Source organism: Trematomus bernacchii, unplaced genomic scaffold (assembly GCF_902827165.1).
Source record: "Trematomus bernacchii unplaced genomic scaffold, fTreBer1.1, whole genome shotgun sequence".
Lineage (NCBI taxonomy): Eukaryota > Metazoa > Chordata > Actinopteri > Perciformes > Nototheniidae > Trematomus > Trematomus bernacchii.
In genome coordinates, this window is record NW_022987772.1 from 2,385,550 (window position 1) to 2,413,232 (window position 27,683).

Here is a 27,683-nt window from a genome sequence, read left to right on the forward strand (position 1 = left end):
TCAAACAGTTTCAAATACAAAGTCCAGCTAACATGAGACTCCACTGGAGCGTCTCTGACTGCAGTATCAGTAAAGACATGAAGACCCTTTACACACAGTGAATCTGAACTTTTTTTTTTAAAAACATGTCAGTCACGTTGATCGGAGCTGTTGGACCGGATCAGTCACTGCCTGCATGTCTCACTGCTGATGATATCTCAGATTACAATCAAACTGCTGCCAAAAGCTGCTGGCACCATTACAAGGAAGTCTTTCTAAAATCATTCTTCTTTAACTCCGAGGGACATTCTCCACAATACTTTAGAATAGATATATAGAATCAGCATCAGGAAACATTAGTCCTGTCCATTTAAACGGTGATACAGAACAATTTAATCAAAGTGATCCTGATGATCAAACATCTACAGGTTCCTCTGGTAGGATTCTCACCTGATGAACTGAGTTTAAAGAAACAAAAATACTTTGTCAGGTTAGGTTACTTCTTGGTTGGAATTATAATCTCAAATAAAAAAGCATCTCAATCATATTATCACCTGCTGAATTCCCTTCAGGTCAATTGAGACGGCTTCACATGAGGAGTAAACTCTTCCTCGTCAGTCAGAAACCCAGTCAGTGAGAGGTGATGTAGTTCTACCAGCTGTCCACTAGGTGGTGCTAACGGACCCTCTAATGAAATAAAGCTCAGCACTAACACATGATAAAGCAGCGTGGATCACGTGCACGTGTGCCTGATCGGACACATTATATTACATTTAGCCGACGCTTTTATCTAAAGTGACTAAAAAATGTACAATAAATCAAACAAGCTATAAAGAGACAAACTAAGAACAGCAAGACTCCAGCAGGTACATTCACTTCAAACATCCCAAACTTTTTTAAGGTACTAAATACAGAATGAGAAGTGTATTTATGTTTTGGCCAAGGTGCACATTGTTAATAAATGTTAATATTGTTGATAAAAATGATCAGTTAAATTCTCAAAGAGCAACGCATCAAATGGCAATACACATTGGGACTAATGTCGATGGGACTCAATTTCAAAGGAAACCAACATCAAAAATCTGCTTTTGACTCAGCCGACTGTGACTTCAGAAACAAACAGGTATAGTTTACATGATGTGCCTGCATGAGAGGAAAAACACTGTCTGCTGTTTGCTGCATACTAAGTACTGGATTCTGATTGGTCTGTTATTTCAGACTTGGACAGGTACACAAAACCTGGATCTGTGCTGCCGTCATTTTAAGTCACGGTTGCAGTTCAGACACTGATAATAGAACAGAACAACGGACCCCTACATATACATATCTCATGCTATCACAAACATCCCATCAGCAAAGTCAATGCTCCATCAAACAGTTTTAAATACAAAGACATAAATAATAAGACATAAAGACCCTTTACACACAGGTATTATATCACGTCTGCTATGTTTCAATGTTAAAACATTAAAAACAAACATGTCAGTCATGTTGATCTGAGTTTTTAGACCGCATCAGACACTCCCTGCTTTTTTCACTGAAGATGTGAACTCAGATTACAATCAAACTGCTGCCAAGACCTGTCGCCATTACAAGGAACTTTTTCTAAAATCATTCCTCTTTAATTCTGAGACTAATTCTCTACGATACTTTGGAATAGATTTATAGAATCAGCACCAAGACACATTTATTCTGATCAGTTAAACAGTGATACAGCACGATGTGATCAGAGTGATCCTGATGATCAGACATTTACAGATTAAGTTTAATTAGGTCCAGTAATTTATTGGTTGTATCTATCCCCAAATCTATATTAATGTACCTAACAAATTTACAATCTAAATAATTTTCTCACCTACTGAATTTCCTTCAGGTCAATTTAGACGCCTGCGTGTGTGGAGAAACTCTGCTCATCTCTTCCTCATCAGTCCTGTGTCTGTCTGCATCTGATCTGAGGACGCCGTCACTCCCTCATAACTTCAGAGTATAAAAACACATCAGAGTGACGTGAGAACAGGTCCAACGGGAAGAAGAACCAGTCAAGGTGAGAGGTGATGCAGGGGATGAAGTTCTACTAGCTCTCCACTAGATGGTGCTGACTGACAAAACCTTTCAGATCAGCAGGTACAAACACATCAGAGTGACATGAAACCAGCGTAGCCACAAACCTGGAATGTCAAGAAGCTCAGGCTGCTCGGGTGATGTTCTTTTTCCACTTCTTCAAACACGCTTTGGCTTGCAAACACATTTGATTTAATGGCAAATGTACTCCTCTGCCCCTGTAAAAACGTTGTATCTTCATTTTAAAAGCTTTTCATGTGAAATATCCATACATGTGTTATGTTTAGGCAACCCTATAGCATAGGTTAGGTAACTGCCTAGTTATATTCATCCTCAAATGTGCAACCCCAAACAAATATTACATTATATTCTGTTACAAAACAACCATATTTTTGTATTTCACCCACATATTCCAAAAATGGTTTTAGGGGATTTATGGTGGCAGAGATAAATCAACATCTGTGTTTTTAAATCCTTAAATGATGACTGAAGTTAAAAGGAGAGACTTGGTCATTTAAGTCGAACATTTGGAGCAATTTTGTTCTGTTTTCTACGTAAGGACATTCCTTTGTTTTGGGACTAATTGAGGAATGCCATCTGGGTAACAGATAGCTGTATTTGAACCCTGCTCACTCAATGCCTGCATGTTACATTAGGTGTTGAAAAATAATAGTATAACAGTATTGAGTATGTAAGTCGCTTTGGATAAAAGCGTCTAACAAGTAACACGTAATGTAATGTAATGAAAAATAATAGTCCCTCAGTCAAATTGATCAGTTTTTAAGACCTGTTCTGACACGTCCTTCATTTTCCACAGATGACAGGAAATGAAGATTACAATCTAAGTGCTGCACATTCTACTTGAGAAACACTGACAACATTAGCTGACGACCTGGATCACCTGAAATCAAACAAAGAGCCAGGACAAGACAATTATTTAATGTTATGTTTGAATATGCAAATGAGGCTTTATGATATTCTAACTTTTGGTGACTTAAGAAACAATCTACAAACACAAAGATAGAAAAGTAAAAATAAAATAAACAAGTAAATGTCGATTTAGGATGTTTTCTTTCCACTTGTCTGAAATAAGAGATCACAATTCGACCAATGCATGAAAAATATGTTTTTTCCTTTAGTAAGTCATTTAGAACCATCTAGTGGACAGCTATTGGAACTACATCACCACTAACACTGACTGGGTTTCTGACACCGGTTACACAGGTTTTCACGTCACTCTGTTTGTTTTGATACTCCCAAGTAATTGGTTGAGTACATGTACCCCAGTGATGTTAATTATGCCTGTGATGATAGGTCAAATTAAAGATCAGAATTTCAAACCCTCCCGAGAGAAAAGGGATGCACCGTTGGCCTCTTTCGACGACAGAGATTACATGCATGCATAGGCATTCCTCGGGGAGTGCCAGAGGAGTTTAAAGCTAGAAATCAGATATTGGCGGGGCTCTTATCACTCTTCTTTTGGGTAACTATTAATACAAATGTTGATATGATAAATTATATTTATTATATTCAGCAACGTTTCGTTAATTCCACTCATGATGCTATTAAAGGATTAGCTGAACTGTTCGATGCTCCCTCCCGCAGAACTAAATGGCACCAGACATGAAAAAAAAACTGCTGAGAAAGGAGGTGTTTGTGATCTGTCCGTGATGCTTGCTGTACATTTATCCCTAACAACACTACCCCTGAGAGATCTGGCACTAAAGCTTCAGCAGGGCTTCGGTCACTCAGAGAAGAGTTAGCTGAACACTCTGGGTAGAAACTTCACTTACAGGCTGGTTGATGGCATGCTAAATGGAAAGCGGTGACTTTAGCTATTCTCACCTCATGAAAGCTTTTGACAAATCAGTATCAAACACTTTGTTGGCCTATCAACCCCTGAAGACTGAAGCTGACATGTTGAAGTCTACTCCTCATCCTCTTTCTCCAGTTCTGACTTTGATGATGAAACAAATGCGTAAATATCTTTTGTGTTGTTTCCTTCAGATTAGCTTGCTCATATATCCCAGTGACTGCAATATGGCATATGTTTTCATCATACACTGTGTAAATTGAATCCTTGTGAATTTTGAATGCCAATGATAACATGTATAATACTTCTATATTTGTGATCAATATGTAATATGATCAGAAGAGTGGAGTGTAATGGAACATGTTATCATGCTGAGTGAGCATTTCAAGTTCACCATCTGTTCTTCTTTTACAAGCTATTTCTCACAACAGGTAGCAGTAACATGTCCTAACCTAAATGAGTCGTAAATGGTGTTAGAGCTATTTATTGTTGCTAATGTTTTTGCTAGCTGGTGTGTTTAAAAGAATCCTATATGTTTCTAATCAGACAGATACACACATGATCAACACGGCTGCTTCATCACATCTCAATGTCGCTGCTGACTGTGTTTCATTAGATTGTCAGTTACCCCCATCTAGTGGACGGCTAGTAGAACTACATCACCTCTCACTGGTTTCTTGCTCTTGTTGGACCTGTTCTCACGTTACTCTGATGTGTTGTTACACTTTGAAGTTATGAGGGTGTGTCTGCGTCCTCAGATCTGATGGACGCAGACACAGGACTGAAGAGGATGACATGAGCAGAGTTTCCTCCACACATGCAGGCGTCTAAATTGACCTGAAGAGAATTCAGCAGGTGAGAATATGATTTCCAAAATGTTGGATTATACATTTGGGGATAAATACAACCAAGTAGTTACCTAAGCTAACCACAGAGTTGTGTTGACTAAAACTCAGTTCATTGATGAGAATCCTATCAGAGGAATCTGTAAATGTTTGATCATCAGGATCACTTTGATCACATTGTGCTGTATCACTGTTTAAATGGACAGGACTGATGTTTCTGGATGCTGATTCTATATATCTATAAAGTATTGTGGAGAATTTTCCTCGGAGTTAAAGAATGATTTTAAAAATACTTCCTTGTAATGGTGCCAGTTTTTGGCAGCAGGTTGATTGTAATCTGAGATCATCAGTGCTGTGAGGGAGTGTCAAACCTGGATCCACGTGACTGAGGTGCTTTTTTATTTTTAATATTTGAAGAGTAAACATACCAGGAATGATGTACAACCTCTTTGTGGTCTCTCCACATTCACTACGTGTTTAGGGTCTTCATGTCTTTACTGATACTGCATTCAGAGACGCTCCAGTGGAGTCTCATGTCAGCTGGACTTTGTATTTGAAACTGTTTGATGGAGCATTGAGTTTTCTGATGGGATGCTTGTGATAGCATGAGATATGTTAGTGGAGGGGTCCGTCTTCTGTTCTAGTATCAGCGTCTGAACTGCAGCATCGTAACTTCAAATGACAGCAGCACTGATCCAGGTTTTCAGTACCTGTCCAGGTCTGTTTAAATTGTATTTCCCATCAACCAGTCTCTAAATACAGCCAGAGCCCATTCCCTTTAAACACTAGTGTTCTTCTTCTCTGTTTATTTACTTTAAAATATCATATTCTCAAAGTATTCCATGGTGTTTTCTGACAGTTCAAATGTCTTTAAACTAAGTTAAACTGACCGGATCGATATGACAGCACAGGGTCCCTTGATCAGAGCATCCTTAGCAACTAACTACTATACAGAGAAAACAGACCCACCAATCAGAATCCAGTATTTAAGTTGGCCATTCAAAAAGGCCAGTTATATCATCTGACGGTATGAGCAGAAAGTACTTGATAACTTGCTGTTGTTACTGCAATGTGTGTGCGACACAACTATTTGGCCAAGACGCTGCAGGCGGGCGGCTCAGTTGGCTCTGTTGTTGTTTCTGATGTTGGTTTCCAGGGGAATTCCATGGTGATCAGTCCTGTTGTTTATTATCATTTGGTGTATTGTGTTTTTGACAGTTAAAGTGACAATGTTTCAGCGTGAATATCAGAAGATGTAAGTCACAAATCGTTGTAGAACAATGCGTTTGATAAAAAATGTTCACTAAAACTTCATCCAAAAATAATTTGTTCTTAAATAAATACTTGACTCGCAATGTCCAACTTGGCCAATCAAAAATAACAACAACAAAATGCATTTTTTTTTAACAAAGCCTTTTGCTAGAACTTTAACAATCCTCTTGTTGCCCTGTCTACTTAATGTTTAAAATGTTTTTATTCAGATTTGTTTACTCTGTAGCACTTTGAGTTTTGTTTATTAAAATGAAAAGTGTGATTATAAATAACAATGATTTATTGTGTTATTGGTGCAGGAACCATAGTTAAGATTTTCTTGACTTTAACCTGGAAAGAATCCTAATAAAAGAATAGATCTGTGTCTTCAGGCGTCCGCAGAGAGGACGGAGATCAGTCAATATAGTACGTCTGTGGAAAACTCTTCATCACAGCTACACTAGGATGCTATTGAGATCACGTCAACTGTCAGAGTTAACATTTGTAAATTAGTGCTGAGCTTTATTCCATTAGATGATCAGTTACCAGTTAGTAGAACTACATCCTCTCTCAAATTGACTGGTTTCTTGTGCTTGTTGGACAGGTTTCTTGTGACTGATGTGTTTTGATACTCTAAAGCTATGAGGGAGTGACGGTGTCCTCAGATCAGATTATTACATTACATTACATTTCATTTAGCTGACGCTTTTATCCAAAGCGATTTACAATTACCAATTACAGGGACATTCTCCCTGGAGTAAATAAGGACTAAGTGCCTTACTCAAGGGCACACTATTGGTGGTGTTCCTGGCGGGATTTTAACTCACAACCTTCCGATCTTCAGCCCACCTCACTATCCATTAGACCACCACTATCCCTAGCAGATGCAGACAGACACAGGAATGATGAGGAAGAGATGAGCAGAGTTTGTCTAAATTGACCTGAAGGGAATTCAACAGGTGAGAATATCATTTAAATGCCTTTTTGGAAATCTGGGATTATACATTTGGGGATACATATAATCAAGACGTTACCCTGCCTTACCATGGAACTTTGTTTCCTGAAACTCAGTTCATCAGGAGAGAATCCTAATAGAGGAATCTGTAAATGTTCATCATCAGGATCACTCTGATCACATCGTGCTGTATCACTGTTTAACGGCCCCTACACACGGCGGCGTGCGTTGATGCTTCAACACTTCTGCCCATTCACTTTGAATGGGGTGACGTCACGATTCACCGAACTGCATTCTGGGAGCAAAGCGTAGATTTTCTCGCAGTGCTCGTTGCAAAAGTAGAGCAATGTTCTACTTTTGAAGCTGAGGCGGAGGCGTCAGCCAATCAAATCCTGCGTATGCAAATCTGCCAGTACAAACCGCGTGTATGCTGGGAGAGCCAGACCGCAATTCATTTCCTCATATGCCAAAAAATGGAGGAGAAAATAATCGTAGCGGTAGGGAATCACCCGGTGCTTTCAGTCTCTGTTCACCTACCGGGATACAAACCGGAGGAGCCAGGCATGGAGGGAGGTGGCAGAGACAGTGGGTGAAACTGGTAGGTTTTCGCCTGTTTGGGGAGTTTATATCCAGTGTACTTCGTTTGAATGGACAGCAGGCAAAGACAGTATATTTAGCCACCATGCAATGTTGCATAAAATAGCACCATAGACATTAATTAAAAATCGCTTTTTAGATATTAATGTCTATGGTGAGATTCATACACGGGAGCCTTTTTAAAGCCTTTTTTACCCCGCTGCAAACAGAAACCCCCCCCCCTTCCCATCACAAACTTTACACAGACCCCCCCTTCCAATTATCAACTCCTGTCTTGTTTCCGCAAACTCTTGTGTCCTGCAGCAGCTAAAAGTTTTGCAAGCCCCCGTTCGTTTAGTACCTAAAATAATAGACATCGCTTTTTCCAGCTGACAAACCCGACTTTCTGGTCACTTCTTCAATTTTCCAGCCCTTGGGGAGAGACACGGGAGATTCATGTGATTGGTTGTTGGTCGCGTTGCTCGCGTAAACTCCCCAAGCTCAAGACACGCCCACCGCCAAGCGGCAACGCACGCCGCCGTGTGTAGGCTGCGTAACTGGTCAGAACGAGGGGTGGTGACCCTTGTTATATAAACACAGGCGGAGCCCTCTACTGGACTCTATGGGTATTTCCCTCGATCCTATCATGCAAGCATTCATCCACTGAGACTTTCTAGACGTACCCGGCCCGGGGCGTGCCTACCTGAATGCGCACGCATCTCACCGCATAAAAGGAGGTCTCGCCTCCTTACTGTCATCCTTTACCTCTCTTCAGCAAGCAGCATAGGACATACAGGGCCCCTGAGAAGAGGGCTCAGCCTGTGTTTACATAACAAGGGTTACCATACGTAACCCCTCGTTATATCTCTCACAGGCTCCGCCCTCTACTGGACTCTATGGGTACAGTGGGCGGAGCCCCGATGTATATACGCGCTGTCGTCCCACAACAACACTGTTCCATCTCACTGTTTCTGACCGGCATTCTGGTTAGCAGCCGCTGCGCCTCACTCACCTCTCCCTCGCCCGTAACCGTGGAGAGATTAGGGGATGTGCAATCAGCTGTTGGGCCCCAGCGATAAAGCTGTGGTACTCTCTGGTGACCCGTCCCGCCGCAAAACTCCCCGCCAATGGGGGGTCGAAACAGAAAGGGCCGACTCTCTACTGAGGTCCTTGAACGCGCCGCGGCGCGCTCTCGTGGGAGCGCGTGCTCCGCCATGATGCTTTCACCCAAACAGTGAAATGCATCAAGCGGAGCTTTTTACACTCGGCGTTAAATGTTTCCTAACCCTGCTACGCCGGCCATAATGTCCCTGTACCCGCATAGCGAGGTTTGTTACTCTCACCCACGCATGCGCACTAGCTGCCTCCTTTACTGGAGTTACAACCTGGGCAGCGAGTGGGGAAACTGTACGGTCAACATTACGTGGCTGTGTGGATGTGTGGAAAGAAAATACACTCAGACTGGAATACAAGTTATCTTTTTTATTTAGAAAAGAAGACTTTGATACCAAGGGGTCAAACAGGGAGGAGGCGGGATTCCCCCTTGCGTACTGGCCGGAGAAATCACCTCTCTCCGCCGGGACGCTTCCTCCCGCCGCCAGTCAACTCCTGGAGGACGGAGCTCCCCATCCCGCACCCCTTCGCTGCGGTGGAGCGGGAGCCCGCCAGGTTCTGTCCTCGTGAGGGCCGGTACCTTGGGACGGACCACAGAGGCATTCAGGTAGGCCCGCCCCGGGGCCGGCTAGATCTAGAAAGTCTCAGTGATGAATGCTTGCATGATAGGATCGAGGGGAAGTACCCATATAGTCCAGTAGAGGACGGAGCCTGTGAGAGATATAACAAATGTTTCTTGGTGCTGATTCTATAAATCTATTCCAAAGTATCGTAGAGAATTCGTCTCAGAATTAAAGACAAATGTTTTTAGAAAGACTTCCTTGTTATGGTGACAGTTCTTGGCAGCAGTTTGATTGTAATCTGAGTTCACATTCATCTTCAGTGAAAAATGTAGGGAGTGTCTCATGCGGTCTTAAAACTCAGATCAACATGACTGACAAAAATGTTAACATTGAAACATAGCAGACGTGGTATAACACCTTTGAGGTCTCTTCACATTCACTATAGGGCCTTCATGTCTTGTCTTTAATGATACTGCATTCAGAGATGCTCCAGTGGAGTCTCATATCAGCTGGACTTTGAATAGGAAACTGTTTGATGGAGCATTGAGTTTGCTGACTGGATGTCTGTAATACCATTAACTATCTATATGGAGGGGTCTGTCTTCTGTTCTAGTATCAGCGTCTGAACTGAAGCAAGCAAACGTAACTTAAAATGATGGAAGCACTGATCCAGGTTTTCTGTACCTGTCCAAGTCAGAAATAACAGACCGACCAATAAGAATCCAATATTTAGCTTGGCCCTGTAACAAAAACAATTATTATCATGCTGTATGTACATGATACCTGTTTGTTGTCTGAAGCCTCTACGCTGTGTTCAAGTACAACTATTTGGCCTAAACGCTGTAAAGGCGGGCTGACACAACAGTTGGTTCTGTCAAAAGTACATTTTTGTTGATGGTTTCCAGGTAATTGAATTCCACACTGATCTTGAGTTAATGGGTCTGTTACCACCACCTAGTGGACAGCTAGTATAACTACATCACCTCTCACTGACTGGGTTTCCGACTGATGAGGACGAAATGAGCAGAGTTTCCTCCTCACATAAAGGTGTCTAAGTTTACCTGAAGGGATTTCAGCAGGGGATAATATGATTTAAATGCCTTTTTTATTAGGGGTTATACATTAGGGGATAAATGAGCTTGAGCAGGTCTCCCTTGAAAAAGAGATAAATGATCTCAATGGGATTAATAAAGGTTTGAAATTAAATGAAAACATATTACCAAGTTGATTCCTAACCTGACCTAAAAACTAGCTTTGTTTCCTAAAACTCAGTTCATCAGGTGAGAATCCTACCAGAGAAATCTGTAAATGTTTGATCAGGATCACTTGTTCTGTATCACCGTTTAAATGGACAGGTCTAATGTTTCCTGATGCTGATTCTATAAATCTATTCTATAGTATTGTGGAGAATGTCCCTCGGAGTTAAAGAATGATTTTAGAAAGACTTCCTTGTAATGGTGCCAGCAGCTTTTGGCAGCAGTTTGATTGTAATCTGAGATATCATCAGCAGTGAGACATGCAGGCAGTGACTGATCCGGTCCAACAGCTCTGATCAACGTGACTGACATGTTTTTAAAAAAGAACATTGAAGAGTAAACATAGCAGATGTGATAAAACATCCTTTGTGGTCTCTTCACATTCACTGTGTTTAGGGTCTTCATGTCTTTAATGATACTGCATACAGAGACGCTCCACTTTGTGTCTGAAATCCTCTCCTATCCAAGTCAGTTCGTTGTGGGTGTACTTTAACACATTGTGACAACCTAACACCTATATGTTCAACATAGAGTTTTTCTGGGTGAACCTGGGGGCTGTGCAGCACGTGTTGGGGTCCCTGCATCCTGTCCAGGACCCCAGAATACCAGGATGTTCTACTGCAGCTGGTTGCATTTTGTAGTTTGTAAACCAGCATGCTTTTCTGGCTATTCTGACCCACAATCCTTTGCAGTGGATAAACAAGTGGGTAGTATGTCCCAATTGAATGTATATTGCATGCAAGAGAACACACTTATGAAGAGGAAAAAGTAAAAGTATATAATTTCCTAACCCTAACCCTAACCTTCACAGCAGATTTGCCGCTCGTCCATTAACTTCTCTCATTCTTGATATTGCTGATAAACACTCTTCATTGTAAATCTCCATAGATAAATACATTGTGTTTGATTTAGTATAAGCTCACACAGACTCCCTTCTTGTTCATTCCCAGATCCAGTGTGTGACAGAGAGGAAGGAGCAGTAATGAGCATATTGTTGTGTTTGTGTTTAGGTTCGACACCACAACAGATCCACCAGGAATCTACAGAGGACCTTTGAACCTGCCAACCTGCAAGATGGAAACCACTGATCCAAAGTTATTATTTATCTTATCAGTATTAAAATATTCAAAAGTCAGCTTCATGTTCAGCAGAGTTTCAGTGCACCTTTGCATGTATCAGTGACTGTGTTTTTATCAGCATCCACCATGAGAGACCATACTCACCTGAACCCCGTTGTGTATCTATGAAGAGTGACCCCTCTATGCCTCGACCTATTTGGTTTAAAGATGGAGAGCATAATGCTAGTGCAAGTCCAGAGTAAAAATTAAAGCAAAAGTCATTTATCTTTCTCTCTATTAAAACGCTTGAAATTCAACATAGTTATCAACAACGTTTTATCTTTTCAACATTCATCAGTGGCGTTATTGTATGATCAGTATGACAGATGAACAGATCGCCACTGGGCTTTCAACTAAAGACACAGGCACTCACTTGTTTAATTATTTTGCTTTTGTGTTTATAAATTACCTCCAGGGCCGCATCAAATGGTTTCGAGGACCGTACTGGTCCGCGTATAGGAGGCCGGTGGTTCCCCACCACTGCTTTATACGTTGAAGCATAGACTGTTCACTCCTCATGGAAACACAGCTGGGTTCAGGAGGGTCTGGTCTCTCATGGTGGATCCTAATAGAAACACAATCATATGTAAAATAATATGCTATATTACAGTACTACTACCTCTGGGTCTTTGTGTGTCATTCAAGCTCGGCTCTGTGTGTGGCACGAGCGCATTGTGTGAGCGAGCGAGAGAGAGAGAGCGGTCCCGGGGATTGTTGTTATTAGCATCTGGTTAGCTAGCTCTGTTAACGATTATAAGGAGCTTTTCCAACAACAAGGTGGAGGAGAGTCCTCTCCTCTCAGACTGAGAGACTCAGTGAGCTAAAGGACTCTCTGAGTGTTTAGATAGTTCACTTTAGTCTAAGTTATCTCAGTGGGTCTCAAACGGTTTGGTCAGGATTAATGTAAACAAGTATTTCCGCGGCACACGTTTATATGATCATTATAGTTATAAGAAAAACAGTTATGAAATACTATATGACAGTAAAAAAAGAATAAAGTTTGAAAGGGGAGTGATTAGTAAAATATCCATAAAGAAAAAGAAAATCAAATCAAATCAAATCAAGTTTTATTTATATAGCACATTTTTAAAACGATTTTTGGTCGAGCCAAAGTGCTGTACAAATAATAATTACCTTACAGTAAGGACACTTTACAGAAAATACAACAGCACAGTTTGTGCAGAATATCAGTATGAGAAAAAAAATCTGTTTACAGTTCTGTTTCATATGGGTGTTGAGAGATGTATCCATAGATCTCTTAATGTTGCTCTCAAAGTGCACCAGATTGATGCTTTTCACTTCAATATTATAAAAAAAAAAAAAAAAATCCCGGGGGAGCATGCCCCCGGACTCCCCTAGAAGAGGTGAGGACTAGGGATGGGTATTGTTTGAAATGTATCGATTCCGATTCCGATTCCGGTTCTGCTTATCGATTCCGGTTCTTATCTATTCCGGTTCTTATCTATTCCGGTTCTTATCTATTCCGGTTCTTATCGATTCCGGTTCTTATCGATTCCCCGTTTCGATTCCAAAATTGTAAAATAAAGAGGTCAAACGTTTAGATAACAAAAATATCTTTATTCTTTTAAGCTTTAACTGACATTTTTACAAATAAAAAATATACATGCAATACAAATGTATTGCACAATAGCTGTGCTTTATGTTAACTGAGCTAAGCCTGTGGCAAGCTATCAACAGGCATTACACTGTGCCTTGTCTTTTTCTGTATTAGTGTAGTGGAGCCTCACTTTAGAGCGTTTACCGCGACCCATCTTTGGTGTTATGAAGTGACTGAGCTTGTGAACTGTTTACGGGAGGGCGGGGGGAGCCTCGCTGCGGGGCAACTGTGGACCTCTGTTGCCGCAACTTACATGATGCCGTTTAAAAAAATTAAGGGCGGTGCCGGCCGTCAACGGCCCGCTGACGACCGGCCGTTCTGTGATTCTCCAGAACACACAGATGGCCAGTCCGCCCTGACTGTATTCCACCGGGTCACCGTGGCGCTGCGGCGCAGACGGACCCGGTGGAATACAGGGTCTACCGCGTTTAGGAACCGTTAAGCAGAACCGAAATTGTGTATTTTGTATGGGTACCCGGTACCCGGCATTGTCTTATCGGTTGACTGTAAGGTTTCAGTGTTAGAGTTCTTTTAGTTTATTGTTTTGTGTTTATTTTTGTGACCTTGCATTTTATTTTGGTATTGACTCTACCCTCTCTTTTCAGGTGTCTACACTTCCTGTCTTTGTGTGTCACCTGCCAGCTTGATTGTGGTCTCCTGCTCCTAATTGTTTTTCACCTGTGCCTCATTACCTATTGTGTGTATATATAGCCCTTCTCTCCTTTTGTCTTTTGTCGGTTCGTCTTGTCTAAACACCAAGTCCATGTCTGTATTCCCTCGTGAACTATTGAGCAGCCTAGTCAAACCTAGAGAACCTTTGAGTATCCTAGTTGATCCTAGTAATCTTTTACTTTGAAAAGTCTTTTGTATAATAAAAGATAATTTTGAAGTCAAAACCGAATTGTGCATCTTAGTTCCTGTGAGTCCTTCGTGTCAGTGATGGACCAAGGTGAATTAAAGTTATTCAAAGTTGTTGTTCGCTTTTACTTATGAATTTCTACATCATTCTCAGCTGCATTTGATTTCTTGTACATTGTAATGGAATTTTTGAAGCAAATAACCGACACAAGGAGAACACAGCAGAGCTTCAAACTGATGTCAGACACATATTTCTTTATCTTTGAATTGTACACATACCAGGCAGGTTATAAAACATCCTTTGTGATCTCTCCACAGTCACTGAGTGTATAGGGTCTTCTAGGGTGAAAAAACGTGTATTCAGCTCAAACACATCGCTGCATTTATTATCCAGTGGAATGCCCTTACCTACTGGCCTAGTTAAATCAAAGTGGTTACTTTTTTTTGGCTGGGCAGTGTAGTTTTACACACCGTCTTATTTGACTTTCTCAGGACTTGAAACAGTTTTTTGGGGGCAGAGCCCCACAAAGAAAAAAATATATTTACACACGTAAGGTCATCATCTTAACAGTTTTTTATGCTCATCGAGTCATCCGTGAGCAGAGCATCAAGTTGACATGTCTATTACAGCTGAATGTGGCGATTACCATCTTGTTCAGCAAGCTCACAAACTTATTAAGATTTAAAGCTTCAGTGCGTTTTGATTCAATGCTGAGTACAGCCAAACTTGACAGTCTCTTCTCTGTCATTGTAGACCGCAAATACCTCATTCCTTCCGTCTACTTGGATCCGAATGCTTCTCGTTTTGCGCCGTCCCCCCGTTCAAATGAAATCGCTGCCAATCATATTTCCACACTCGCGCCAAGGCTGGGGGAGGGGTTACAAGGCTCGCGTCTTGTGATGCATTCACTTGCACTCGGACATTAGAGATTTTCTCTTATAAATGTCCGATGAGCCACAACTTTTCTTTCAAAACAAAGCTGCCAACTGGGGTAGTTGAACCGCCACTGATGCTATGAAGAAGTTGTATGTCCCAATTGCATGTATTACGAACCCACTAGGGATGAGTAAGATAACATACACCAGATGGATTTGGTAAGTAATTATAATAGGATTTAATGAGCAACAACAAAGGTGCACAACAAAATGAGGTCAAAAGAAGCCTAAGCCAAACAAAGAAGCCAAAAGGGCGCAGTTCTACTGCTGGTAACAGGAGGACTCTTAAAAATGAGCCTAATTAACACACCTGAGATCTCTTCTAATTCACTTTATTGGAAGGAGGCTGCAGGAAAACGCAGCTAACTAGATAAACTAAACACACGCTACTCTAAACACATAAATCAACACGCTACTCTAAGCACACATATAAACACACTAAACACACAACACTAAACACGGATCACAATAGTCAAACACAGTCTATAGCTCAAGACTGAAGAGTCCACGACACAGGAGCAAAATGTGTGAGGCGTCTGATCGCAGCAGAGCCTCCCGAGTGATAATTGTCCCCAGGCTTTGTAGTAATCTCCGGAAGGTGTGCTCTGGGATTGCACGGGGATTGGAGAGCGTCAGGCCCGGCGTGCTCCAATCAGCGTCTTCGGAGGAGGACCAGGAGATGATAGCCAACGACATTGGGGCAACCACACAGCTCATTTACATATTACACACAGCTGCAAACAATCTCAGACAGGTTAACGGGCAGACAGAAACAGCAGCCGTAACACCTCCTCCCTTAAGACACAAACCTATGGTTTTGTTAACCTACCTAATAACTAACAAACTTTGTAACTGCAGTGGCAGAACTTATGAAGAGGAAAAATAAAAAGCAGATAATTTCCTAACCCTAACCCTAACCCTAACCCTAACCTCCACAGCACATATGCCGCTCGTCCATTGACCTCTCTCATTCTTGATATTACTGATAAACACACTTCATTGTAAATCTACATAGATAAATACATTGTGTTTGATTTAGTATAAGCTCACACAGACTCCCTTCTTGTTCATTCCCAGATCCAGTGTGTGACAGAGAGGAAGGAGCAGTAATGAGCATGTTGTTGTGTTTGTGTTTAGGTACGACTACAGAGGACTTTTGAACCTGCCAACCTCCAAGATGGAAACCACTGATCCAAAGTTATTATTTATCTTATCAGTATTAACATATTCAAAAGTCAGCTTCATTTTCAGCAGAGTTTCAGTGCACCTTTGCATTTATCATGTTTTTGATTCTATCAGGATCCACCATGAGAGACCAGACTCTCCTGGACCCAGCTGTGTGTCCATGAATAGTGACCGGTCTATGCCTCACCCTATTACGTTTGAAGATGAAGAGCTAAGGTAAGAATTTAGAGCATAAGTAATTTTTGTTGTGCGCCATTACATGTTTGAAACTCTCTAAATATTTAATTATTTATTTATTAATGTATTATGTATTTATATTTTAGTATTTATCTGTGTATTGTTTATTATTTATACATATTTCCAATCTATTATTTTATAAATCTTCCTCATCTGGACTCTTTTATGAATTTTAAATGCATGGGTTTTATTGTTTATTATTATTATCACTACCTTTTTATATATGTTTCTTATATTTTATCTATTATTATTTATATTTTACATGCCACAGTTTATTCTATGTTTGCACTGTATTGCATGTTTTCTTATTTCATTAGGTTCCAAATGAGGTTATATCTTTTATCCTTTTTTATCCTTTCATTCTTGATATTGCTGATAAACACTCTTCATTGTAAATCTCCATAGATAAATACATTGTGTTTGATTTAGTATAAGCTCACACAGACTCCCTTCTTGTTCATTCCCAGATACAGTGTGTGACAGAGAGGAAGGAGCAGTAATGAGCATGTTGTTGTGTTTGTGTTTAGGAACGACACCACAACAGATCCACCAGGAATCTACATAGGACGTTTGAACCTGCCAACCTGCAAGATGGAAACCACTGATCCAAAGTTACTATTTATCTTATCAGTATTAACATATTCAAAAGTCAGCTTCATGTTCAGCAGAGTTTCAGTGCACCTTTGCATTCATCATGTTTTTGATTCTATCAGGATCCACCATGAGGGACCAGACTCTCCTGGACCCAGCTGTGTATCTTTGAAGAGTAACTGGTCTATGCCTCACCCTCTAACGTTTGGAGATGGAGAGCATAGTGATGGACCAGGGTATGAATTAAAGTTATTTTTGTTGTTTGATTTTAAAACTTTATTATTTCTACATCATTCTCAGCTGCATTTTATTTCCTGCACATTGTAAAGGAGTTCTTGAAGCAAAGAACTGAACCACAAGGAGAACACAGCAGAGCTTCAAACTGATGTCAGACACTGAAGATTTATTGCACTTCTGACAGTCTGACACAATCACCACATTCAAAACGGTCCTGTTCGGATCAGCCTACTCACTTTAGTCCTCCGGTTTGTTTATCAATGCTACTTCCTGTCCCCAGTCTGCTTTTCATTTATGTCTCTCTGTATGTCCGGTTTGAAGGAGGATCTTCAAACACAGCACATGTAACTCTTAGTTTCTGTATTTGTTTTAAAATCCTCCTATTTGCTCCACAGAGTTCATCAGCAGAGATCAGAGGGTCCTGGTGGTCAGTCTGCCCAGCAGCATCAAACTCACCTGGACTCCATATTTATCGTGAGTGGACGTACAGCTACTCCTGCTGAATACAACAGCCACAAACTCACTACTGAATTGTGATCAATACTAATCAAGTCTAATATGCATTTTTAGTATTTACAATTGTCGTTTTAAGTGTTATGTATAAGTGCCTCCCAATGCCACTCAATACATAATGGAAGTTGCATTTTTTTATTGGGTTAAAAGAGCAGCCTGTAATGATTTGGTAAATTGCCCGAGAGCGTTGCTAGCGAGCAACAGCTTGCAGTCCTGTGCGGGCACACACACACACACACACACCCACACACACACACACACACACACACACACACACACACACACACACACACACACACACACACACACACACACACACACACACACACACACACACACACACACACACACACACACACCACACACACACACACACACTACACATACACATACACATACACATACACATACACATACACATACACACACATACACACACACACACACACACACACACACACACACACACACACACACACACACACACATACACATACACACACACACACACACACACCACACACACACATACACACACACACACACACACACACTTCTTGTGCTTATGCAACCCTGTCTCCTACAAATTACGTTCCCACAGAACTAAACTGCATTCTCAATTACGTTTAGCAAGAAACTTATTTTCTCCCACGTTACGTTTGTTACGAACGTATCTTAAATACGTTTATTTTCTACATATCTTCTAGAAGCATATTTTCTCCCACACGTTACGTTTGTTATGAACGTATCTTAAATACGTTTATTTTCTACATATCTTTGTCATTTATTGTCTTGCTTATAATAATGATAATAGTCATTTATAAATATCATTTTAGAGCACACATTTGAAATTGACGATCGGGCTCGATATCCTATGGTTAAATTAAAATCAGTAGGCGAGGCTGTAATTTCACCAGCTGCGAGGCAGAAAATAATAGTTTTATCATGCCAAAAAGCTGCTGTGTCGTTTATTGCACCTCAAACATTAAAACAAATCCAGAGTTACGTGTTTCTGTACTTCCTCTAAGAAGAAAGGACAGAAGAGCTCTGTGGCTTCAGGCTTGATCGCCGTTCAAATGACAGCTGGTTTCCCCGAAAGTGGGCGGGGCTGTAAAGTGACGTAGGAAAGATCCTCAGCTCGCTGATTGGATGTTTTAGCCGCAATGCACGTCGGGATATGGTGTTAATGCGATATGATATCCGAAAAAAAAATCAGAGTTTAGGATGGCCGAAGACACTACACTACCCATAATCCCCAGCTATCGTTTGGGACTACAGTCCCGTTGACAAACCCCATGATTAATCTTCAAGCTCTGGGATTGGATGTTGAAGTGGCAGTGCGCCAAGGTTACGCAGAGCGCCAAACAGCTCTTTGAAATGGAACGAAACCACGGCAGACTTTCCAAAACTGGACTCGAACGCCCCCCCAGAACTACACATGCAGGCTATTGTGTTTCGCAACATGTTCTATGGCACGTCTCTACTGGGAATTGTAGTTTTAAAAGACGTTTTCGTTTTTCCCAAAATTAGAAGTTGACAGTATTAAACTGTACAGCCCTGGAGGTTTAGGGGATAGGAAACAAATTGGTGTGTACAAATGTAAAACATGTAATTAATAAATGGGTGAAAATCGCTTGTGTCCATAATGGGAAGCATTAATATTTACCCACATGCCAGCTCATTGTTACTTTGTAATTCTACTCCACTACAATTCAGAGGTTAACCTGGTATTTTTACTCCACTACATTTATTTTAGTTACTTTGCAGATTCTGATTAATGATGTGAAATATAAACAACCCTTAAAGCAGACTTTAGTTACACCTGAGTAAAATTCAGGGAAAGGTGATTGTCAAGTGCCAACAATCAGGCGAGATATTAGTTGGTGCTTGAGAAGACTAAACATTTATCTGCAGATCTCTATAAAGTATATTCATTACTCGTTATTCTCTACTAATAGTTCATTAAAAACGGTATATAATAGCTATTTTGCACATCGCTTTCAAGATTTTCTAAGGTTTATTGACATATCATATACACAACTATGTTGAAGTTATGCAATTAATGAAAAACTTGGGTCACAGGTTCCTCAACAGTGCATTACAAGACATCTATCAATATGTGTGTATACCTCCACCATTAAACTGTCAAATTCTGCACATGTCTTATACTATCTGCATACATAAGAGTATAATTAATGTGTATAATATCAGTTAAAATAAGTGCTTCAACACAGTTAACATTGCAGGAAAGCAATATATTAGACGTTAAGTACTTTGTCAGGCTTAATATTTATCTGTAGATAGATACCCCCAAAGCTTTTTTCTTATTTGAAAGAAGACCTTAACCTAAAGTATTCTTTAATGTGTTAATAAAGGTTAATTAGTTTGTCTGTTTTGCACATCCTCATATTAATATCTTTGTACATCAGGCACTAAACTGTTTTATTGTAGAGATCACTTACAGTATCTTCTTGATTTTTTATATTCTATATTTCTATCATTGACCTTCTACTTTCCCCCTATGAAAGTATGTACTCTTAATATTTTTTTCATCAAATAACATTATTCAACAAAAATAACATTATTCAACAAAAATAATTAAATAACGTGCTTTAACCACTAGGCGGTGCACACAAGGTACACACAGTATACTAATAATAACTTTGTATTATTAGTGTACTTATGTATGTATAACATCTGAAGATGTGTAGTTTTATTCATGTTTTTACATAATTTTACAGGATATTGCTATATTATTTCTCATGTTTTACTTCTACACATTAATATCTGATTTGTAAAACATCACAGACAGAAAGGTATATCCGTCAGTTGATGGTAAGCTATTGAAATTGTGAATCCATAGATGTGTCTCCCATCACCCAAATCCCCTGACTATTCTCTCAACTCAGTATTTACATTCTTATATTCAAAGAAAATCAGTAATATCTTTAAAAACTACAAGTCATTTTCTATCAGCTGTGCGCCGTTATGGTGTAAATATAACCTATCTACCAATTGGATCAAATATAAAAGTCAGCCGAATTAGTATTGATACTGCAAGGAGACGTATTGTGTGAAGAGAAATTGAAGATGTTGTCTAATTGTTGATATATTTATGATCCACGTCACGTATTCAGTTTTGTGGCATTTCTTCCTGTTTGTCCAGAAGTCTTCTCATCAGGGCTCTATAAATACAGAACTACGGCAGATGTGTAATATTTAATGCAGCCAAACCGTGTATTACAATGCCGTTATGTGATGACCTCCAAAGAGAAAAGCAAGAACAATCGGAATAAAGTATTTTTATTTTTTTTAAATGTTTTTGGATTTCACATCGCATAAACACCATCTCCCAACGTGCATTGCGGCTAAAACATCCAATCAGTGAGCTGAGGATCTTTCCTACTTCAGAAACATAATTTGCTTCAGATATAACTCATAGCAATATTGTAACCATTAAGAAAAGCCAACTGCATTAAAAACCCAGTTAACAAACACTAGGTAAAGTATTTTTCCTTCAGTAATGAAGATGTAATTCCAATGTAGACACACCTGGGGTTGCTGTTCCGTCTGTTACGCTGAGCCATGCATTGTCTGGAACGTAAAAGGGACGAAGAAGACAAAGTGAAGTGACGTACTTCCGGTTCAATGTGAAAACATTCCCAGTTAAACAACAGAAACAAATCGCTAAATAAAAAGATAAAACACTGGCATGTAATTTATGTTAGAATAAATAGAATGGTTTTGAATAATAGATGAGAGTAAAATCTACGTCACTTTACAGCTCCACCCACTTTTGGGGAAACCAACGCTGTCATTTGAACGGCGATCAAGCCTGAAGCCACAGAGCTCTTCTGTCCTTTCTTCTTAGAGGAAGTGTGAGGTGTTTGAGGTGCAATAAATGACACAGCAGCTTTTTGGCATGTTAAAACTATTATTTTCTGCCTCGCAGCTGGTGAAATTACAGCCTCGCCTACTGATTTTAATTTAACCATATATCGAGCCCGATCGTCAATTTCAAATGTGTGCTCTAAAATGATATTTATAAATGACTATTATCATTATTATAAGCAAGACAATAAATGGCAAAGATATGTAGAGATAAAAGTATTTGAGATAAGTTCATAACAAAAGTAACGTGGGAGAAAATATGTTTCTAGAAGATATGTATTCAATAAACGTATTTGAGATACGTCCATAACAAATGTAGCGTGGGAGAAAATAAGTTTCTAGAAGATATGTAGAATATAAACGTATTTGAGATACGTTCATAACAAACGTAACGTGGGAGAAAATACGTTTCTAGCTAAACGTAGTTGAGAATGCAGTTTAGTTCTGTGGGAACGTAATTTTTAGGAGACAGGGTTGGCTTATGTCCCCCCACACCTTCCAGACAAAACAATGTACTCTAAGTTACGGGAACATCTCACTTTCTCGCGCTGTATGACACAATGTATCATACATTCTCACAGGAGCGAGCTCTGTGCCCCTCGAGAAAGAAAAACCTCTCACTTTCTCGCAGTAAATGCCCCTCCATTACTGCCTCTCATGCAGTTATATTTGTGCCTTGCTCACATTTGACTCATTGACACAATGAGTAGGCGACCGATTAGAGGCTCTGGACAAATGTTTTGAACCAGATGAAGAGGAGATTGAACCAGACATAGAGGACGATGTCTCAGAAATGGAATACAACAGCGATCCAGACTATTAACCTGACCAACAGTCAACAGACAGGAAGAGGCCCCTGAGGGAGAGGAGCCCTGAATATTTATTTGTCTCTAAATGTTCTTGAGGAAAACACTGAACAGTATCAGTGTCTTATTTTATATTCAGCACAGTGAATGCTGAACTTGATGGGCCCACCGGTGGGTCCGGACCATATACTGTAGTTAAAAGTACACAATGAAACAATGAATTGCTTGCATCAAGAATCTCAGCTACAACACCAACTAAAGCATTTCTATCTCCAGTAAACACAGCCTACATGGCAAGCATTTTTATAATATACAGTAATGTACAGTAAGCACTATCTTTGAACTTACTGCAAATAACATGAAACATGAAATTCACCCCTGGTGTCATTCTGTCTATCACCCCTTGATTCTACTTGCGTTGACTGTTCAAATGAGATGTCAAAATGGGATAAGGGGTTCCAGAGATATGACTGTGCAAAACACACCGGTCAATTTTGACCAAAAATAGTATGGGAAGGGGGGTATGACCTAACGCAAGATAAGGGAATGCTCTGGTTTTTGGACAAAATTAACATGGGATCACTCCCGTCACCGGACGTACTTCGTCTCACTGGAATATTAACGGTCATAGTGAATATAAAATCGTCCCCATGTATCCGGCCAATGACGGGAGAGTTTTGAAAGAGACAAAACACTGTTCCATACATTTAAAAACACTTAAACAATTAAACAATGTTTACCCCAGGATTCAGGCACCTTCCCTGGCTTGTAAAGTACAGTTATGCGCCCTGGAGGTATTGCACTATTTACAAAATGTATACCCAGGATTCAGGCACCTTCCATGGCTCGTAAAGTGCAGTTATGTGCCCTGGAGGTATTACACTATTTATAAAATGTATACCCAGGATTCAGGCACCTTCCCTGGCTTGTAAAGTGCAGTTATTCGCCCTGGAGGTATTGCACTATTTACAAAATGTATACCCAGGATTCAGGCACCTTCCCTGGCTTGTAAAGTGCAGTTATGCGTCCTGGAGGTATTGCACTATTTACAAAATGTATACCCAGGATTCAGGCACCTTCCCTGGCTTGTAAAGTGCAGTTATGCGCCCTGGAGGTATTGTACTATTTACAAAATGTATACCCAGGATTCAGGCACCTTCCCTGGCTTGTAAAGTGCAGTTATGTGCCCTGGAGGTATTCTGCTATTTACAACATGTAGCACTCTGTTTATTTCACACCTCCAGGACAGAGACCGGGGAAATCCCCTCTCTCTGCCCGCCCACAGACCCCAAAGGACGGCCTAGAGACCTCCAGCACCAGTCCCTAACAGTGGGACTCTGTTTATTTCACACTTCCAGGAGAGACAAGGGGAAAATCCCCTCTCTCTGCCCACTCACAGACCCCCAAAGGACGGCCTAGAGACCTCCAGCACCAGTCCCTAACAGTGGGACTCTGTTTATTTCACACATCCAGGAGAGAGTCCGGCAAAGTCCCCTCTCTTTGCCCGCTCACAGACCCCCAAAGGACGGCCTAGAGACCTCCAGCACCAGTCCCTAACAGTGGGACTCTGTTTATTTCACACCTCCAGGAGAGAGTCCGGGAAAATCACCTCTCTTTGCCCGCTCTTAGACCCCCAAAGGACGGACTAATGACCTCCAGCACCAGTCCCTAACAGTGGGACTCTGTTTATTTCACACCTCCAGGACAGAGACCGGGAAAATCACCTCTCTTTGCCCGCTCACAGACCCCCAAAGGACGGAATAATGACCTCCAGCACCAGTCCCTAACAGTGGGACTCTGTTTATTTCACACCTCCAGGACAGAGTCCGGGAAAATCACCTCTCTTTGCCCGCTCACAGACCCCCAAAGGACGGACTAATGACCACCAGCATGTCCCCATAACAGTGGCACCTCCATAACATTGCACACCGTGAGTCCCCGGGCCCCCGCAGTTAAGCACTCCCCCACGGACTAAACCCAGGTATTCACACCCACCAGAACCTCGTGCCCCTGGTGACCCTAAAGGGGGGTGGATTTTGTGGTGCTTTTATGTCCGCCCATCAGCATCCAAATTCGGCCTTCTTATTGGCACCACCACCCCCCTTCTGGGCTGGAGGTTCAAACACTTTAACTTTTTTTCACCCTCCTCTGGCTTACACCTCCTCCGCCAACACTTGAGCGCTCATCACAGGGTTCAGCAGCAAGGAGAGTGCCTCCCCGGTGCTGATGGAAAGTGGCACTTTATCTGCCCCTGGGAACCATCAAGGTTATTTTTTTTTTTTTTTTTTATTTGAACAAAAACCACAGTACACACAGCCAAAAACATCAAATATTTACACGTTGCACTACTACTATTACTAGTACTAGTACATTGTTTACCCTGGGTTGTAAAGTGCAGTTATGCGCCCTGGAGGTGTTGCACTATTAACAAAATGTATACCCAGGATTCAGGCACCTTCCCTGGCTTGTAAAGTGCAGTTATGCGCCTTGGAGGTGTTTCACTATTAACAAAATGTATATCCAGGATTCAGGCACCTTCCCTGGCTTGTAAAGTGCAGTTATGCGCCCTGGAGGTATTGTACTATTTACAAAATGTATACCCAGGATTATAATAATAATTATAACAATTTATTTGAACAAAAACTATATACACGGTATACATATTCACAATGTTTAGCGGGGTTCCGGGGACCATATTAGGCGTCTAATTCGTACGGTGCACCAGGGCAAACAGGTTGAGTCCACGGCCCCTGCCTCTTCACCGGGCTCTTCACAGGGGTCTCGCTACCGGAGGCTACTGCAAGCATGACAGTCTTCACCGGGCTCTTCACAGGGGTATTGCTGCCTGAGGCTACTGTGTTTATGCCGGAGGTACTTGGGATTGCCAGGCCCTTAAATCGTATACATTCGTCCTCTTCCTCAAGCACAGCAGCACTCTGCTTCCTGGGTTTTAGCTCCTTTTTCAGCCTGGAGCGCAAGGTTTTCACCTCATCATTGAGGGCATCCTTCTGAGCCCTCAATGCCACATTTTCCAGCATCACCTGCCTGCAGTCCTCGTTGTCACACTCGGTATGTGGGGAGAAGGGTGGAGGGTGCCCGGGGTATTCCTCCTCATTGTCTATATCCAATGATGTAGCCATTCCAATGATGGGGTTAGTCTCACGGAGGTCATGGAGCAACTGCAGTGCCACACTATGCTTCAGCCTTGCCATGACCTGCTGTGCCTCATGTCGGGACAACTCAGGGTGGTCATGTTTTACATGACGGTCCAGTCTCTTCCCAGCGTACGAACACCCAGCGATGGGACAGGGTTTGGTCCGAACATTTATCCTTCCACTGGCTATTTTCAGGAGGATTCCCCTCTCCTCCAAGTTCCGCACTGCATGCTTGTGCTTAAGGTGTTTGTTCAATGCCAGATAGAAGAGTCTGCACACCGGGCATTCAGATGACATCCTTACTGAAACACACATAATGAATTTGATCAAAATGATGTTCTAGTTCTCCGTTTATATGCGTTAGCGTGATCGGTGATTGCGACACTGGATCCGATGCATCAATTCATGGTGCATGGACCAAGGGAGGTATTGGGTTACCACCGGGTCAGATGGTCCCACCTCTGCACCAACGCGGGGCTGGTGATGGCAACATTGGGTCCGATGCATCAATTCATGGTGCACAGACCAAGGGAGGGCTTGGGTTACCACCGGGTTGGATGGTCCCACCTCCGCACCAATGCGGGGCTGGTGATGGCAACATTGGGTCCGATGCATCAATTCATGGTACACAGACCAAGGGAGGGCTTGGGTTACCACCGGGTTGGATGGTCCCACCTCCGCACCAACGCGGGGCTGGTGATGGCAACATTGGGTCCGATGCATCAATTCATGGTACACAGACCAAGGGAGGGCTTGGGTTACCACCGGGTTGGATGGTCCCACCTCCGCACCAACGCGGGGCTGGTGATGGCAACATTGGGTCTGATGCATCAATACATGGTGCCCCGACCATGAGAGGGTTTGGGGTGCCCCGGAACCAGGCACCACCCCAGCAGGAAACGGGTTGTATGGTCAAAGGAGGAAAGAGTGATAGAACCGGGGTAAAGCAAAGAAAGTGTCCAACAATAGTGACTTGTCAGGCGACCAGAGAGTCTGTCATATCTCGGTCCTATCCTCCAGGCAAAGCTGTGGCCAAAACTGGGTGAAAATGGGCTAAAAACAAAAAAATATATATTTCATCCAGGGAAATTTGGGTGAAAATGAAAAAAAGTACCCAGGAATAGTGCCTCATGACCCCGCAAAAGCGTCCTCCAGGCAATGCGGTGGCCAGAACTGGGTGAAAATGGGCTAAAAAAATATATATTGTCCGGAAATAGTGCCTCATGACCCCGCAGGAGTCCCCTGTCGACTCCCCTGGCATTCCTCAATGGACAAAATAATCAGAGTTAACTTTTGTGAGAACCAGGTAAAGGGGTCAAAATGAGAAAATTGTGTCCCAATATAGTGCCTCATGACCCCGCAGGAGTCCCCTGTCGACTCCCCTGGCATTCCTCCATGGGCAAAATAATCAGAGTTAACTTTGTGAGAACCAGGAAAAGGGGTAAAAATGAGAAAATTGTGTCCCAATATCGTGCCTCATGACCCTGCAGGAGTCCCCTGTCGACTCCCCTGGCATTCCTCCATGGGCAAAATAATCAGACTTAACTTTTGTGAGAACCAGGAAAAGGGGTCAAAATGAAAAAATTGTATCCCAAAATAGTGCCTCATGACCCTGCAGGAGTCCCCTGTCGACTCCCGTGGCATTCCTCCATGGGCAAAATAATCAAATTCAACTTTTGTGAGAACCAGGAAAAGGGGTCAAAATGAAAAAATTGTATCCCAAAATAGTGCCTCATGACCCCGCAGGAGTCCCCTGTCGACTCCCGTGGCATTCCTCCATGGGCAAAATAATCAAACTCAACTTTTGTGAGAACCAGGAAAAGGGGTCAAAATGAAAAAATTGTATCCCAAAATAGTGCCTCAAGAGAATCTTTTTGACAGGGAAGGGGAAATGAAGCCCCTGAACCTTTTCCCCTTCTCCGTATTAGGTGCCTTACAAACAATGGACGTCCGCTCTCAGGAGCGTCGGAGTGGTGCGGTCACCCTAAGTGACAGACCTAAAGTATCCGGGATTCAGGCATCTTCCCTGGCTTGTACATTTTTGGTGATGCGCCCTGGAGATATCAGACTATTTTAAACAACTTTTCCCCGCCTTTCAAACACTTATTCCGGGGTTTTAGTCAGTC

The 27,683-nt window shown here is 41.7% G+C and overlaps 1 protein-coding gene across 12 annotated transcripts in view; it reads right to left on the minus strand.

The window, feature by feature from the left end:
* The window catches only part of LOC117496973 (NLR family CARD domain-containing protein 3-like), a 48,517-nt gene extending 36,194 nt beyond the window's left edge, over positions 1–12,323 (minus strand). For 4 of the 12 annotated variants that reach the window (XM_034148854.1, XM_034148846.1, XM_034148853.1 and 1 more), the window contains exon 1: positions 11,940–12,322. In XM_034148854.1, the coding sequence (XP_034004745.1) occupies positions 11,940–12,049 (110 nt within the window). In that variant the 5' untranslated portion in view covers positions 12,050–12,322. Of the gene's footprint in view, positions 1–533; positions 676–1,834; positions 1,941–11,939 lie in introns of those variants that run through there. The other 8 variants (XR_004557333.1, XM_034148856.1, XM_034148855.1 and 5 more) reach the window with 6 other exon arrangements.
* Positions 12,324–27,683: the final 15,360 nt, after the last annotated feature.